The following is a 17,515-nucleotide window of genomic DNA, read 5'->3' as shown; positions in this document are numbered from 1 at the left end:
GATAAACATTAACTATACATGTCTTTATTAAAGGTACTCGTATCTTCTTCCTGCTTCTCGGGCGGATGTACAGTAAATTCAATACAGTTGTCAAAATAAAGGCAGTATTTCACACACGAGTAAAAATAAAAACACAAAGAAGTATTTTGGCTGCACTCTGACTTTATCTCTGAAAAATTTTGGTGTAAACTATGTAAACTATTACGAGAATAACGCCGCTACTACTTGTGTTTTGTTTTTGTTTTTTTTTCTTAGGAAAACTTACAACTTTAGTCTTATATTATTATATAATACAAATGCCCAAGTCCTTCTTGTAAACGATTATGAGCCTATCTGTGAATTTGTTTCTTATGTTATTCACGGTAGGTTAGTTGTCTTTCGTGTTAGTGAAATTCACGTTTTTACAAGTTTTGACGCAAATGACGTACATAATATTTTATTTTGAAACTTACAAACGGAAATGACATACAGTGCTGGAGTGGAGAGTTGAGCAGCATGGATGGTACGGAGAAATGGGCAGAAATAGAGAGAGCAGCGTCGGAAAAGAGACGGGAGCTAGTTTTACAAGGTTCTGTCATCGATAAAAGATAGGGTGTGCGGGAGGCCTCAGCCCTGCCGTCTATTCCCTCACACTGCTGAACTACCTGGAGGTGAGCCAGTGCCCCAGTCTGACACACATCCACCAGGACATCCGGCAGCTCACCAACCTCCAGAGCCTCATCCTCTGCAGGAACAAGCTCTCCCGTTGTCCCCGAGGCCGTCGGAAGCTTGAGGTTCTTGAAGGTCCTGGATCTTTCAGTCAACAACCTGCGGCTTTTACCGGAAGGAATCACCCATCTGAGGGAGCTCAAGACTCTCAATGTGAGCTGTAACAGCCTGGAGGTCCTGCCAGAAGGACTGAGGCCGCTGCTCCAAGCTCTGCACCATCACATGTCCAAGAACCTCCTCAGCAGCTTCCCCCCTGACCTCTGTTCAGAGAGCGCTGGAGCTGCTCAGCACCCTGGAGGCCTCGGACAACTGCATAGAAGAGCTGAGTGCAGATGTGAGCAAGCTACCTGCTCTGAAGGTGAGTCCAGCTTCAGCCTGAAGCTGTTCATCTACCTGCTCTGAAGGTGAGTCCAGCTTCAGCCTGAAGCTGTTCATCTAACTGCTCTCAGAGGAGTCCAGCTTCAGCCTGAAGCTGTTCATCTACCTGCTCTGAAGGTGAGTCCAGCTTCAGCCTGAAGCTGTTCATCTACCTGCTCTGAAGGTGTTCATCTACCTGCTCTGAAGGTGAGTCCAGCTTCAGCCTGAAGCTGTTCATCTACCTGCTCTGAAGGTGAGTCCAGCTTCAGCCTGAAGCTGTTCATCTAACTGCTCTGAAGTGAGTCCAGCTTCAGCCTGAAGCTGTTCATCTACCTGCTCTGAAGGTGAGTCCAGCTTCAGCCTGAAGCTGTTCATCTAACTGCTCTGAAGGTGAGTCAGCTTCAGCCTGAAGCTGTTCATCTACCTGCTCTGAAGGTGAGTCCAGCTTCAGCCTGAAGCTGTTCATCTAACTTGCTCTGAAGGTGAGTCCAGCTTCAGCCTGAAGCTGTTCATCTACCTGCTCTGAAGGTGAGTCCAGCTTCAGCCTGAAGCTGTTCATCTACCTGCTCTGAAGGTGAGTCCAGCTTCAGCCGGAAGCTGTTCATCTACCTGCTCTGAAGGTGAGTCCAGCTTCAGCCTGAAGCTGTTCATCTAACTGCTCTGAAGGTGAGTCCAGCTTCAGCCTGAAGCTGTTCATCTACCTGCTCTGAAGGTGAGTCCAGCTTCAGCCTGAAGCTGTTCATCTAACTGCTCTGAAGGTGAGTCCAGCTTCAGCCTGAAGCTGTTCATCTACCTGCTCTGAAGGTGAGTCCAGCTTCAGCCTGAAGCTGTTCATCTAACTGCTCTGAAGGTGAGTCCAGCTTCAGCCTGAAGCTGTTCATCTAACTGCTCTGAAGGTGAGTCCAGCTTCAGCCTGAAGCTGTTCATCTACCTGCTCTGAAGGTGAGTCCAGCTTCAGCCTGAAGCTGTTCATCTACCTGCTCTGAAGGTGAGTCCAGCTTCAGCCTGAAGCTGTTCATCTAACTGCTCTGAAGGTGAGTCCAGCTTCAGCCTGAAGCTGTTCATCTACCTGCTCTGAAGGTGAGTCCAGCTTCAGCCTGAAGCTGTTCATCTAACTGCTCTGAAGGTGAGTCCAGCTTCAGCCTGAAGCTGTTCATCTACCTGCTCTGAAGGTGAGTCCAGCTTCAGCCTGAAGCTGTCCATCTCATTCACGTGTTATCAGGAAGATGTTTCTTTCCTCTCGTCAGCTGGAAATGACCAGTGTGTTGTGTTCAAATGCTTTTGTTGTCGTACCAAAATGGAACATGGCTGACAGTCTGTCCTGACAGTTTTGGACGTGTTAATTAATCAGCTGCGGCATTTTTAATGTGTTTTTTTCTGTAAATTGTGTGCTCTGTAAATGTGCAGACTCATCAGCTAACAGCAGCAGAATGCTCAGAAAAGCGTTGTTAATCAGTTGTGATGACTTCCTCATCGCTGTGTTGAAAAGTTCAAAGGTTATTTTCATCTCGGCAGTTTTTGTATCCAATTGTTTTTTTCATTAATCTTTATTCAAGAAGTTAAAATATACAATCAACGTATACAACAAGAAAATAACAAGTTTGCCAGGGGGAAGGATTATACAGTTGTAATACAACATCTAAATTAGAACAAATACTGATAGTTTTTATAGCCTTTTTGTTTCCAGATTTATCTAAAGGCTTTAAATAAAGTTCAACATCTTTCAAAAAATAAATAATATTGGTTTTGTGTTACAGAACTTACATTTTTGAATAAAAAGTTTTGCAAGTAAGAGAAATAAATTAATCATAAAAAAGGGATTTTTTTTTTTCCTTTATAGGGGTATCTGTAAAAACAAAATAATACATTTTTCCACGATGTGACAAAGTCTCTTGACAAAGTCTCTGAAATAATTAATCTGAAGTCTCTCCACAGTTTGTTGGTGCATGAACAGTGCAGCACAGTGTGTGGATGGTCCCCACAAAAAGAACAGTTTGTTTGTCTTTTTTGAATTTCAACATGTCGTGGTTAGCAGGCCAATATTTAAGAATAATTCTGAAGCATACTTCTTAACCTTGTTGGTGATGAGGTATTTCTGGGTAATAATCCAAACTTTGTATCCAACATTTTTTCACTTTTCTAGAGGAAAAACAACATGAGGGGGCGTCCATGTGCAATTTTCGAGTTTGTAACTAATATTTACCATAATTCCCATTGCACATGAAGGCAGGATAACCATAGACTGACAAATTTACAACAAAAATAACAAGCTCAGGGTTGTGTAGTAAAACAGTGGAAATGCCTTTAAAATGCTCTGTGGTGATCTTTTACTAATGCCAAATCCTGTGATTGTGTTTGTTTTGTTGTTCTGTCATTCGGACCGCTTGTATCTGGGATCTTGTCCTTTCAGTCCGGACCCAAAGCTCATGATCATAGGTGAGGGTAGGAACGTAGATGGACCGGTGAATCCACAGCTTCGCCCTTCGGCTCAGCTCCTTCTTACCACAGCCGACCGATACAGCGACTGCATCACTGCAGCCGCTGCACCGATCTGCCGTTCAGTCTCACACTCCATCCTTCCCTCATTCGTGGATGAGACCCTGAGATACTTAAACTCCTCCACTTGGGGTGAGGACTCCCCACCCACCCAGAGAGGGCACACCACCTTTTTCCGGTGGAGAACCATGGCCTCAGATTGGATTTGGTGAAAGGTGATATACTTTTTAATGTCAGATTCACTAATTCAAAGAGTCGCTGTCCTTTGTACATGTTTCCTCAGGTACTGGACTTGTCCAACAACAAGCTCCATGAGCTCCCCCCAAGCCTGAGCGACTGCCCCAAACTAAAGGAGATCAATTTCAAAGGCAACAAGCTAAGTGACAAGCGCCTGGAGAAGATGGTCAGCGGCTGCCAGACCAAATCCATCCTGGACTACCTTCGAGGAAAAGCCCGACAAGCAGAGGAGGGAGGCAAGGCGGACGGAGGGCGCGCTGCAGACAAGAAGAAGAAGCAGCAGCAGAAGAAGAAGAGGGACAAGGTGGCAGATGAACAGGAAGAGGTGGAGGAGCTGAACAAGATGGTTGTGAGGGTCCTCCATGTTTCAGAAGCTCCCACAGCGCTCACAGTCCAAGTGAGCGCAGAGGTGAAGGATGTTCGGCCTTACTTGGTGTGCTGTGTGGTTCGGGGCATGAACCTTAAGCCTGGGAATGCTCTGAAACGGTTCCTGATGGCTCAGGTGAGGTCTAACTGCGAACCAGACTTAGATACAGAGTTATGCCTGTAAATAATAACCTGTCGTATTTTCAGACACAGCTTCATGAAGACATTTGTGGTAAAAGAACCACTGCAACCATTGCGACTCACGATGTGGAGCTTCTCAAAGGTCCCCTGACTTACAGCGTTAAACCACCAACCCAGCTGAAGGTAGGCTCATCCAAACTGTTTGAATTCACTTATTATTTATTACAAAACCGGACCACTAAAGGGTCCAGTCCGGCCCCTGAGGTGAATTTGTGAAATGCAAAAATTACACTGAAGTTATTAACAATCAAGGATGTTAATTATATTAAAGTTCAGGTTCCACATACAGACCAATTCAATCTTAAGTGTGTCAGACTATTATAATAACTTAGAAAGAATAACAACCTCTTTTTTTTTTCTTTTAGTGCAAAAAAAGTAAACTTACATGAAAATGTCTACATTTGCAAACTGTCCATTCACAAAAAGGGAGTAACATTAACAACCACGTACAACCTGATATATCTCAAGAAAACGACCTGTTCTTAAATGTATTTGTAGATCCACTGTGATCTATAAGTTGTCATGTACATGTGTAAATGATAAACCGAGGCATCGTATTGTTAAAATTGCACTGATTTTTCATTATTCATCATTATTTCACTTTTTTTAAAGAATTTTTTGTAGATGTAAAGATTGTCATAATTCAATTTAGTGATCTGATCCTCTTGAGGTCAGATTGGGCTGAATGTGGCCCCTGAACTAAAACAAGTTTGACACCACTGGCTTAGTACATCCCATGGAAAATAGTAGTTACCTGATGCAATTCCAGTTCTGTGAGTATTTGTGGGAAAAGTTTGTAACAGAAACTCTTTTGTTGTACCAATGGGAAAAGGAATATTTCCCCCTTTTCCTCTGACAGCATCTGCTCAGCTCTCCTGGATTTGAGCCAGTTTAGCTCAGTTTTGGCAGTAGGCTGCATTTAAGCCTCAAGTATAGCACTCCCTCAGTGTAGCTGGTCAGCACAGGGATACATCAGAAGCTATTGTGATTCCATCTGCAAAACAGTGCAACAATGTAGAAAGATAAATCAAAATGTAGTGCTATTTTAACATTATTTCAGATAAGAATATAGTTCAGACTGAAATCTGTTGTTAATCTGAACTGCTATCAGCCACTATAACAGCCATATTCCACTAAAACCAGTGGGCCTTTAGAAATGAATTCAATAATTAATCATCCAACCGCTAATCACATAACAACAACAAAAAAAAAAAACAGCAGCAAAAGGATGGAAACTGACAGTTTTGATTTCACTTTGCTTCAGTGGTTACCTAATTGAAGAAAACTAATAATTAACTAAACCCTCTACAAACATTTCAAACCTCTTAAATATACCTTTTCCAGACACAGATGTCGTTTTAGAAATCTGTGAAAGGGACATCTCTCCCATCATAGCGTCTGTCTTTCTCGGATCTCTGCCTTCATTTTACATTGTTGTGGACAACAAACTGTATCCGTTATCAAACACACACATCTACATTTAATGCGGTGAATGTGTTTGTCAGATCGTGCCACTTGGTCGGAAGGAAATGTCGGCAGTGGAGTTGATGAGACACCTTCAGCTGGAGGCCAGTGAGCTAAGGAAGCAGAAGAAGAGGCAGAACGTTACTGGACTTCACAAGTCAGTGTCGCATGAGTCGTACATACTGCATTTACACTTGGGTTTCAGTTGTTGGTGTGAGCTCTGCTGTCACTTCACTTTTGCTTGACCCTGATGTGGTCAATGAAAGACGTGTAATACTTAAGAAAACAAAGTGGCAAGAAAATTCTGTCCCTAGGTTTTGGCAACTATCTAACAAAGTTCATGACACTGAGCGGCTGAACTGGGGGAAACTGCCCGACGCGCCACAGTCCAAAGAACAATCCAGGGTTTAAACAAGACTCCTTTATTTTGCATCACAAAAAAAATCTTCAGGCATCCAAGCATTAAAACATCTTGTGATTTAGTTCATTGGCGTTAAGTTAATTCATAACAACAAAATATACTTAAAAGGACAAAACAAAGTGGTCAGTAAAAAGTGAGCTTCCCCCATCACCCACTCATGACCAAACCCCCACCTAAAGTGAACCAGTGATATATATCACAAACTGCTACCGTCACCAACACCACATGATCCAGTTACAATGTGTCATTACGTAGCTGCTACATCACTGAGCCTACATCTGTCTCCTATACTAGGCTTTATACATAGTGTACCTAAAATGGACTACTAGAAGCACATCGTGTAGCATCCTACACATGTGAACTACACAGTGAAACATACAACACCATCACCAATGTTAGAATTTATATCATAAACTAAAACACTTTTGGCTACAGGTCACTCAAGTCAAACAAAATGGTGGACACTTTGTGGCGGAATTTCCAGACAATGATTTGCTCAGGTGCCTATTTTGTATATGTTGCTCACGAGATGAGTAACACCGTTAACAGTTGCATTTTTTCCATTTCCGATGCGCGCGACTCTGGCATTTGGACTAATCCCTTAATGTCGGACGTTGAGTCGAATCTCTTCTACAGTCACACTTGTCTGTTAACTTAAGGTGTGGTCAATAGCTGATATAAAAGCAGCAAAGAAAACACCCAAATGTTTTTGCCAGCTCAAAATGCCACGACTTACGATCCAACAGAGAGAATGTGCCATTGGCATGTTACCAGCAGGTGTGAGCCGTGGTGAAGTCGCTCGCCGTCTGCGCTGTCATCGCAGTACAATCAGTCGTCTGAGTGATCGGATCCCTCAGGACAGGACAGGACTTAGTTCCATGCTTTGTTGCTGCACTGCTTGTTTGGAAACCAGAGGTGGACACACTCGATATTGAATGAAGACACTTTCAGTTTCTGAGTCCCTGTATTCAGTGACTGAATGAACCCGTTAAGTTGATCACAATTTGTCCACAATTCATTCTCCAATGATCAACAATTCCCTCTTTAAAATGAAGGTAACCCCAAGCCACTTAATTTAATAAATCTCCAAATATACATATTATTCTGACCCATGCGTTTTTAATGGTGCTACATATATATGAGCAATATGAGCATTTTGAAGTGGTAGAAAATTAACTTTTTACTCTTGCATGTCATGCTTTTTTGCCCTCTTCAGTGACGTACACATGTAAAATTTGACTCACTGAAAACTACTGCACATACAGTACAGGCCAAAAGTTTGGACACACCTTCTCATTCTTCGCATTTTCTTTATTTTCATGACTATTTACATTGTAGATTCTCACTGAAGGCATCAAAACTATGAATGAACACATGTGGAATTATGTACTTAACATAAAAGTGTGAAATAACTGAAAACATCTCTTATATTCTAGTTTCTTCAAAGTAGCCACCCTTAGCTCTGATGACTGCCTTGCACACCCTTGGCATTCTCTTGATGAGCTTCCAGAGGTAGTCACCTGAAATGGTTTCCACTTCATAGCTGTGCCTTGTCAGGGTTACTTAGTGGAATTTCTTGCCTTATTGATGGGGTTGGGACCATCAGTTGTGTTGTGCAGAAGTCAGGTTGATGCACAGCTGACAGCCCTATTGGACAACTGTTAGAATGCATATTATGGCGAGAACCAATCAGCTAAGTAAAGACAAACGAGTGGCCATCATTACTTTAAGAAATGAAGGTCAGTCAGTCTAGAAAATTTCAAAAACTTTGAATGTGTCCCCAAGTGCAGTCGCAAAAACCATCAAGCGCCCCAACGAAACTGGCTCACATGAGGACCGCCCCAGGAAAGGAAGACCAAGAGTCACCTCTGATGCTGAAGATAAGTTCATCTGAGTCACCAGCCTCAGAAATCGCAAATTAACAGCAGCTCAGATTAGAGACCAGATGAATACCACACAGAGCTCTAGCAGCAGACACATCTCTACAACAACTGTTAAGAGGAGACTGCGTGAATCAGGCCTTCATGGTCAAACAGCTGCTAGGAAACCACTGCTCAGGAGAGGCAACAAACACAAGAGATTTATTTGGGCCAAGAAACTCAAGGAATGGACATTAGACCAGTGGAAATCTGTGCTATGGTCTGATGAGTCCAAATTTCAGATCTTTGGATCCAACCACCGTGTCTTTGTGCGACGCAGAAAAGGTGAACGGATGGATGCTACATGCCTGGTTCCCACCGTGAAGCATGGAGGGGGAGGTGTGATGGTGTGGGGGTGCTTTGCTGGTGACGCTGTTGGGGATTTATTCAAGATTAAAGGCAACCTGAATCAGCATGGCTACCACAGCATCCTGAAGTGACATGCCATTCCATCCGGTCTGCGTTTAGTTGGACCATCATTTATGTTTCAACAGGACAATGACCCCAAACACACCTCCAGGCTGTGTGAGGGATATTTGACCAAGAAGGAGAGTGATGGAGTGCTGCGCCAGATGACCTGGCCTCCACAGTCACCGGACCTGAACCCGATCGAGATGGTTTGGGGTGAGCTGGACCGCAGAGTGAAGGCAAAAGGACCAACAAGTGCTAAGCATCTGTGGGAACTTCTTCAAGACTGTTAGGAAACCATTTCAGGTGACTACCTCTGGAAGCTCATCAAGAGAATGGCAAGAGTGTGCAGAACAGTCATCAGAGCTAAGGGTGGATACTTTGAAGAAACTAGAATATAAGAGATGTTTTCAGTTATTTCACAGTTTTTTGTTAAGTACATAATTCCACATGTGTTCATTCATAGTTTTGATGCCTTCAGTGAGAATCTACAATGTAAATAGTCATGAAAATAAAGAAAATGCGAAGAATGAGAAGGTGTGTCCAAACTTTTGGCCTGTACTGTACATTGCACAATAAGTTCTGAAAACACTGAAACTTGAGTTTGAAAGAGTGAATCTTTGTTGTGAGAGTTTTGCAGATTTACATTTGCAGTCACAGCTAATGTTACAGGTAGTATTCAGAGTTACTTACAGAAGTTGCAAGGTTGTGTGAGTCCTTCACTTTTTGACAACATTAACTCTGGTTATTCAGAATGGCAACAAATATGGCACTCAGTGTGACAAGAAGGTTGTAAAAATGGAGAAGACCTGGACAAAGTAATGTTTGCACAGATTGGTTTTCAACCTACTTAGTTTCATTTGTGCCAAACAGTTTTTTAATTAGACTTCAAGCTTTGAAACACTGAGTTTCAACATTTCGAAGCTCTGTGTTTTCAGTTTTGAATTCTATTATGATAAGATTCATCATATACTTATTTTTTGGTCATTTCTGGTCTCATGTAAAAGACACAATTCAACATCGATCATACCATGTACTGTTTGTATGTGCAGAGGGCAGTATTGGCTGAGGCATAAGGCATCACAAGCTTATTATTGTGCACTTTTTACTAGTGTAGAAGCATCACATGTATTTGATTTCATCTCCTTTACCATCAGATACCTGCAACTTCTCCAGGGGAAAGACCTCTATCCCTGCCTAGTGGATGCAGAAGGTCATGTGATCTCATTCCCACCAATCACCAACAGTGAGAAAACTAAGGTGACAAATCTGTTTGTAGGAATTAGAGCAGAAAGCTAAATGTACTAGTAGACTTCAGTGTTTTATAGGAAGGACTTTGTAGATTGACTGTCTGAGTCTTGTGTCTTATTTTGGAAGATAAACAGTTCTTTACACTAGGTCATGTGATGATCCCTCTACAGATCAGGAAGACCACCAAAGAGCTGTTCTTGGAGGTGACCAGTTCAACAAGCCTGCAGATCTGTAAAGATGTCATGGACACTCTGATTGTGGTAATCACTGTGGAGTCTTTTCTGTGTGTAAAAGTAACACTGCACTTCTGGGAACTGCTGGTGTTGCTTTAACAAACTGAGACGGCTAAAGGAAAAACATTAACAACCTGGTAAAAGGAACTTGTTTCAAAGAGGAATGAATGAAAAGTCCAACACAGGAAGTCACACAGGAAGTTAAGTGGTTACTTTCTCATTGGCAATAAGATGAACAATGGTAATACAGGAAAGGGACCAAAGCAAACCAACTCTAGATGGAGATACAGTACAGCACCAGGTTTGAACTCAGCAAGCTGATGGGTGGTTTGGGTTTTTGAGGTGTATTCTTAATACACATCCTGGCCAAAAAGTTCAATAGTTCAGATCCTTCCTCTGGATGTTTAAGTTCTTTAATCTGAACTGATGCAGTGAGGAGCTTCTCAGTTCTTGAACAACCATCAGTTCGATAGAGTATACAGATTGGACTGTGTTTCAGTGGAAAAAGGTCATGTGGTCTGTTGAGTCCAGAGTGACCCTGTTCCAGAGTGATTGGTGGATCAGGGTGAGAAGATAGGAGGATGAGGTGATTACCCATCATGCCTAGTACCTACAGTACAAGCCTGTGGGGGGCAGTGTTTCAGGATCTTGGCAGAAGATGATGCAGCTCTGCACAAATGTTCTGTGAGCTTATTGCACAGATGTCAAGGTGAATGGATGCCGTAGTCAAAGCTAAAGGTTGTCCAAATAAATATGAGTGTGGAACTTTTTTTGTCCAGCCTTTGTAGTCCTTGTGTACAGTATATGTGCACAAAGTTAGTAACGCATAGATTCAGAAATGTTGGATCATGGATGTTATATTTTCACTTGAGGCTGAGAATGTAAGAGCAGAAACACTAGATTTGTAACATGGCTTAGAAGCGGCCCCTGGTTTACATGGAGTCTTCATATGTTGTTCATCTGTGACAGCAGTCGAATAATGTCAGGAAGCTTAGCACACAGTTGATTGGAACCCAACTTCCAAGTTTAAACACAAATACTTTATGATTAACATTCAGTCATCTTTGCTAACGAAGTAGGGTCCAGCGAGCTAATATTATTCAACACTTACCTCAGAGCAGATAAAGGACTTTTCACTGATCAAATGAATGTATGAAATGTATGGATGAAACCGACAAGAGCATATTGTTGTCCTATCCGTTTACTTCTGCGATTTCAGAAATGTTACTCAAGACATTTGATGTTTATCTAGTTAGGGCTGCACGATTAATTGATTTTAAATCGAAATCGGATTTTTTAATTTGGATAATTTTTAAAAAAGGGAAATTGTCAATTCGATATCATCTCTCGTGCCTCCGGGCTATGGTAGCTCCTCCTCCTGTCTGTGAGAGCGGTCTTTCACAGAAGTCTGTGTAATGACCACAGATGTTAGATCTGTGATAGGCCGCAGTAGTGACACCAGTGTAAGCCGTCATTTCACTGATCCCCCAGTTCAAATACAACTGCGTTGGGAACACTCATCTTATGTTGTCCTGCATGGATCCGTACCGTCCCGTCTTCTCCTGATCCGGGTCCAGGTCTCGGGGGCAGCAACCTCAGCAGAGGAGCCCAGGCAGGACTCTCCCCAGACACATCCACCTGCTCCAGGGGAATCCCAAGGCGTTCCCAGGCCAGACCACAGATATGATCCCTCCAGCGTGTCCTGGGTCGGTCCCTTCCAGGCACGGACCCACAGTTTAAATAGAACCATATGGGGATCACTCAGATTACATGGTCCACGCATGCACGCACGGCTAATGCCTGTCACATACTTACATTGGTACGACTTCTGAGGGCTCATCACTGATCCCATCACAGATTTGGGAGCAGTGCTTTGCATTGTGGGCCTCTCATGAAAACAACATGCTGACTTCTGTTGTCTTTTGTAGTTTTACCCAAAAATTTAGAGAAAAAAAGTCAGGATTTTTTTTTTGGCCAAAATCGTGCAGCCCTATTTCTACTCATGCACTCATTAGAGTTTAAGTCAAGTTTGTTTGATGTAAGCCAGTCCAGAATTTCCACATCCCATCCCTACTTGTCTCTTATCCATTAACTTTTGCTAATATTTTTTTAAATGCTACAAAGTGACGTGTGCAAAAACTGTTGAAGTGCACCAACGGTGACTAAGGGGGCTGAGAGTTTTAGGTTTATCGCCTACTTTTTGTTAGTCATGTAGAACTGATGGAATGTTACTTTGAAGAAGGTAGTTGGTGTTGTGATCTATCCCTGTGCAGCTACATGTGACACATTTACGCAACATAACCAATATTTGTTTGTTTCATCACAGAAAATGGCGGAGTTGAACAAGTTCACGGCAGAGAATCAGGAGGAGGCAGGCTCAGACAGGGAAGGGGATGGTGCCCCTGAGCCCGAGGGTGGCCACGCCTCCAGCGAACTGATAGTCCAGCAGGTCCGGACAGTTGACCAGGATGGAAACCTGAAGGTCGTCTACCCATCGAAGACCGATCTCACCAAAGACATCAGCAACTTGATGGTTGTCTGGTAGTGGAGTTGGATCTGTACGTTCATTCACATGAAGTCAGCTGAAGGAAGTCATATCTTTGCATTTTTGTCACATGAAAACAAACTAATCAGCCACTGAGTCAGTCAGTCAGTTCAGGGAGCAGTGAGATGAACATTTCAGCTTTGAAAACCCATATAGGCTCCTATTTTAATAAATCATTTTACATTATCTATGTGATTTAAAAAAAAAAAAAAAAAAAACTGGGCAAAAATTGTGTATTTCCATTATTTCAACTCCATTGATTGGTCAGTTATTTAGTTAAACTCACTCTGTAGAGCGGATAGATTTGTACGACTTAACCCTTTAAACTGCAGCAAATAATGGCCAAGTCAGGCCCTGTTTAAATGACAAAGGCTTTGTTGTATGTCAGCCTCCTGTTTACCCAGAAATGTCATTTTAGATTACCTAAACTGGAAACTTTTGAATACTGCCTCCAGTGGAACAGCCGTTTTCGTCATGTCAACAGGAAAGACAGACTTTTCAGATGTCACATACTTTTGTTTTCAGATGAAACGTGTAAACAGGACCTCTGCCTGAATAAAGTTCATTTCTGTTATTTCATATGAAATGTGACTTTTTTTGTAGGTTTAATTGTTCACTTTGTTCTTGCACATTCAGTGATTTTGGTGGTCCTGGGTATCTGCGTCTACATCTAACAAAAATAAAACTAAAGCAACACATTAGTCCTGGGTGTATTTATCTGTCATTACAATCATGAGTTAGAGCCCCTGAAAATGTATTCAAAAATGTACATATCTTTCAGGTCCTCTGTGTTATTCAAGCAGCAGATAATCACTTGTAAAGTTTACATCCAGTTTGGATAAATGTATTCAAACACTGTTTCTTCCAGACATTTCAGTGTTCCCTCTGTTAGTTCAGTTAACACCGTAGACTGTTTTAAACAGAAAAATTCAGTTACACAATGTACAACTCAAATTCCACAATTATTTGTCATTATCATTTTGGGCTGAACCCTGCTGAGTAAAGGGACCAACCACAGGTTCAGATCAGGTTTTGAGCCCAGCTTTAAATATGACCGGCTACAGAAATGTGCCCAAGTCTTACAACACCTTTAGCTTTGTTGTTGTTGCAGGGTTGAAAGGAGCGCACATATTTAATTTAGGGACGCTCCAATACCGATACCAGTATCGGGCATCAGCTCTGATACTCAGTATGTGTAATCGTACTCGTAAAAGTAATCTGATACAAATGCAGCGATCCCACTTGTGTCCGTGTGCCATTCCAAGTTCAGTGCAGCAGGTACGAGGAGGAGGAAGAATGTGTGAGTGTGAAGAGTGTGGAGATGGAACCAAAGAAATGATCAGAGTAACACTGACAGTACCGTTCAGACACAGATACAGACGCAGCCTTCTGTCTGTAATCTGACTACATTCATCTGTTTTCCAGCTGATGGAGGATGAGTACCCAGACACAGAATACCAGCGGGAGTACGGCGCAGTGCGGACCGCCGCCAGCGGAAGTGAAAACCAAACCTGTCACTCATTTGTCTTTTCTCTTCCTGCTGAAGCTAAACTTTTAAACCTTACAGAGAAAACACTAACATTAGTATCACAGTAGTGTTCCTCTGTCGTCTACAGGTTTGGTATTACTGACTTTCTTCTTCTTCATTAAACTTTCCTCTTCTTCGTGGTATTTGTCCAGTATGGTTAATTCAGAGCGGCGCCCCCTGGTGGATTAACTGACAAACACTCATTCCAACACATTAAATGTCAGTAGCAGCACTTTGTTCCAGTCAGACTAATGACAACGACAATAAAGCACATTTACAAAAGGAACTAACAACTGGAATGGGATTATTAAGGACTAGGATCAGTACTCGGTATCAGCAAGTACTCAAATGGAAGTACTTGTACTTGTACTCGGTCTGGAAAAAAGTAGTATCGGTGCATCCCTAATTTAATTCTCTGTCTTTTCTTCAGATCCCACAAGAAAATACAGGAAACATGTACAGCCGGAAAAGGAGCACAAAAGAAAGTGAGCTCAGTGGGTTGTAAAGGTTAAAGCAGTGTATGACTTACATCAACTTTTGTTTTCAAATTTGTAAAACCCAAGTGCTATCATAATTATTAATCCATTAGTCTGTCTGTGCTTTCTCACCTGAATCACATCCCTCATGGTGAAAAACTTTGAAGATGACGGAAACCGAAATGTCACTCATGACTTTTTGGAATTTTTGTCGCTATGTACATTGTGGGAATGGGAATTCCACGCAGCAGCCATTTTGCTGTCTCTTGGTGAGTGCTGAACCCAAATGTGGTCTTTACCTCCATCCACCAACTAGACTCATTCTTTAAAACAGCCCTGGTGGACGGGAGGAGTTTACATTGTAGCGATCTGGCTCATTTTCTTGCAGAATTGAGAACACTTTTGCTTGGTCGCTGCATGGAATTTCCATTTCCACAATGCACTTCGCAACAAAATTTCTGAAAAGGCCTGAGTGACATTTTGGTTTGTTCTGTAAACAAGTGGACTGTGTTTATGATGGAGTCATCTTCAAAGATGTTCACCATGAGGGAAGTGATTCAGGCGTGTTCAGGTTTTACAAATTTGAACAAAAAAACAACTGTGATGAAAGTCATACACTGCTTTAAAGTCACTGAAGCACTTTTTAGTGTGACCTCTGTCCCCGTGACTAGAAGCAGCACAACTAAAACCTGACGTGTTGAATGAAACTTGGTAGAAAACATCCGAAAATTAGTCTGAACAAACGGGTGCAAGACATGAAAAATACAAAGGGGGCTTTATAGAAGCTGATTTTTCTGTGAAACTTTTGTTTTGACTGCTGTGCACATATTTCCAGATTGTATCTTAATACAGAAACAGAAATGCTTGTGTTGTCATTACAACTTTACTAAACCAACAAACCTAATGTTGGCCCAGGACTTTAGTGCAGTACTGTATCTGTGCTGTCTGACACATCCAAACTCCCCCCTCAGCCTGTTATTCACTTTTTAGCATTTTTCCAAACGTACAGTGAGTGGACGCTGAAACACTTTACATTTAAGGATAAGTTGATCACATGGGGCATGGCTGCCGGTGAACCTTCAGTCAGAACATCAACTTTACACATGCATTTCTGTACACTGCAAACCCAATGTGCCAGAGGTCAGCTGAAATAGAACTGCACCCTGGAGCACATTAAATATACAGTAAATGGATAATAATCTGAGACTCTCCTTATGAAGCAGCAGCTCCATGTTGAGGAAAAACTCTGGTGAAGCAGAAGCAGGTACAGTCAGACTGCAGCTCACTTCAACTAAACTCAGCTGGACAAACTCCAGTCTTACCTGTTCCCTCCTGCCTCTCATCATCCAGCCTTTTTCTCCATTAATTTCCTTTTTAGAAACACATGAATAGAATAGAATAGAATAGAATAGAATAGAATAAGCTTTATTGTCACTGTAAAGTACCACAGTACAGTGAAACAAAATTAGTTTTTATGTTCTGTAAAGTGCTCAGAGTAAAATACATCAATTATAAAAACAGACAAGTCTTGTCAAGTTTTTTATTTTTTATTTTTTATTTTATTTTATTTTTTTTATTTAACCTTTATTTAACCAGGAAGAAAATCCCATTGAGATTAAGAACCTCTTTTCCAAGGGAGTCCTGGCCAAGAGGCAGCACAACACAGAGTTACAACACAATAATTTACAGGACCAGTCAACCCATGTAAAACACCTGCAAGTAATTGAGTTATTCTCTAACACTCTGAGTTTAGATTTAAAAGCTTTCAGACAGATGAGTTCAGACAGTTTCCAGTCTCTTAGCAGCAGATTCCATGTGGACGGAGCAGAGTACACAAATGCCCTTTTCCCAGCTCTGTACGGGCCAATGGCACAAAGACGAACAAATGCTCATTTGATCGCAGACAATAAGATTCAATACTTCTTGTTATTAAATTACAGATGTAGGAAGGCAGTAGTCCAAGTATGGCCTTGTAAATAAAGGTGTCCCAGCCTCCTAGTGGACAGGACAGGACAACCCACTCTGGAATAAAACTCACACTGATGTGTCCTGGTTTTAGAATTAGTACTAAACCTCAGAGCAGCATGATAAACTGTGTCAATCATTTGAAGACATTTGGACGATGCATTCATATAAAGTTCATCTGCATAGTCTAACACCGATAAAAAAGTGGCAGTGACTAGGCGCTTTTTTACTTCAAAAGAAAAACACAACTTATTTGTAAAGTAAAAGCCCAGTTTAAGCTTTAACTTCTTTAGCAGGTTTTCAATGTGGGGTCTGAAAGTGAAGGAGTCATCAATGAAGACACCAAGATCCTTCTACACATGAACCACCTCTAGGACATTTCCCTCTAAAGTAGACACTACTGGGATAGATTCAGGTACTTCTGAGAGTTTGAGAATGGCATCATCTGAGTCTTTTCAGTATTGAGAATAAGGTTGAACTGTAGAAGTGAGTGCTGGACAGCATCAAAAGCTTTCTGCAAATGTTCTATGGCTTCAGTGAGAGTTGATCCACAGCAGGAAAGAACTGTGTCATCAGCATAAAAATGCATATCAGCATTAGACACATTGTGCCCTAAGTCATTTATATACATAATAAAAAGGAGGGGTCCTAGTATAGAGCCCTGTGGCACCCCCTTGTGGACAGTGCCATATTCTGAACACAGTCCATCATATTTAATGCACTGAGTCCTGTCACTGAGGTAGTTTGTGAACCAAGCAACTGCATGTCCTGACAGTCCTGAACACAGAAGTTTACTCTTTAAAACTGCAGGATGGACGGTGTCAAATGCTTTTGACAGGTCAATAAAGGGTGAATTGCAACATTGTTTTTTATCCAGTGCAACAGTAATGTCATTTACAACCTTAATAGCTGCTGTGATGGTGCTGTGCTTCTGTCTAAA

The 17,515-nt window shown here is 41.9% G+C and overlaps 1 protein-coding gene across 1 annotated transcript; it reads left to right on the top strand.

The window, feature by feature from the left end:
• Positions 1–464: 464 nt before the first annotated feature.
• On the top strand, positions 465–13,302 carry LOC115416446 (leucine-rich repeat-containing protein 47-like). Its single transcript, XM_030130222.1, is given in 10 exon segments — positions 465–580; positions 583–746; positions 748–978; positions 980–1,066; positions 3,845–4,300; positions 4,372–4,488; positions 5,871–5,986; positions 9,735–9,837; positions 9,999–10,088; positions 12,388–13,302. Coding segments are annotated over 10 exon segments (1,668 nt in total). The 5' UTR covers positions 465–495; the 3' UTR covers positions 12,607–13,302.
• The last annotated feature ends 4,213 nt before the right edge of the window (positions 13,303–17,515 follow it).

Source organism: Sphaeramia orbicularis, unplaced genomic scaffold, assembly GCF_902148855.1.
Source record: "Sphaeramia orbicularis unplaced genomic scaffold, fSphaOr1.1, whole genome shotgun sequence".
Taxonomy (NCBI): Eukaryota; Metazoa; Chordata; class Actinopteri; order Kurtiformes; family Apogonidae; genus Sphaeramia; species Sphaeramia orbicularis.
Note: the sequence above shows the minus strand (reverse complement) of the source record. Positions and strands in the feature narration are given on the sequence as shown.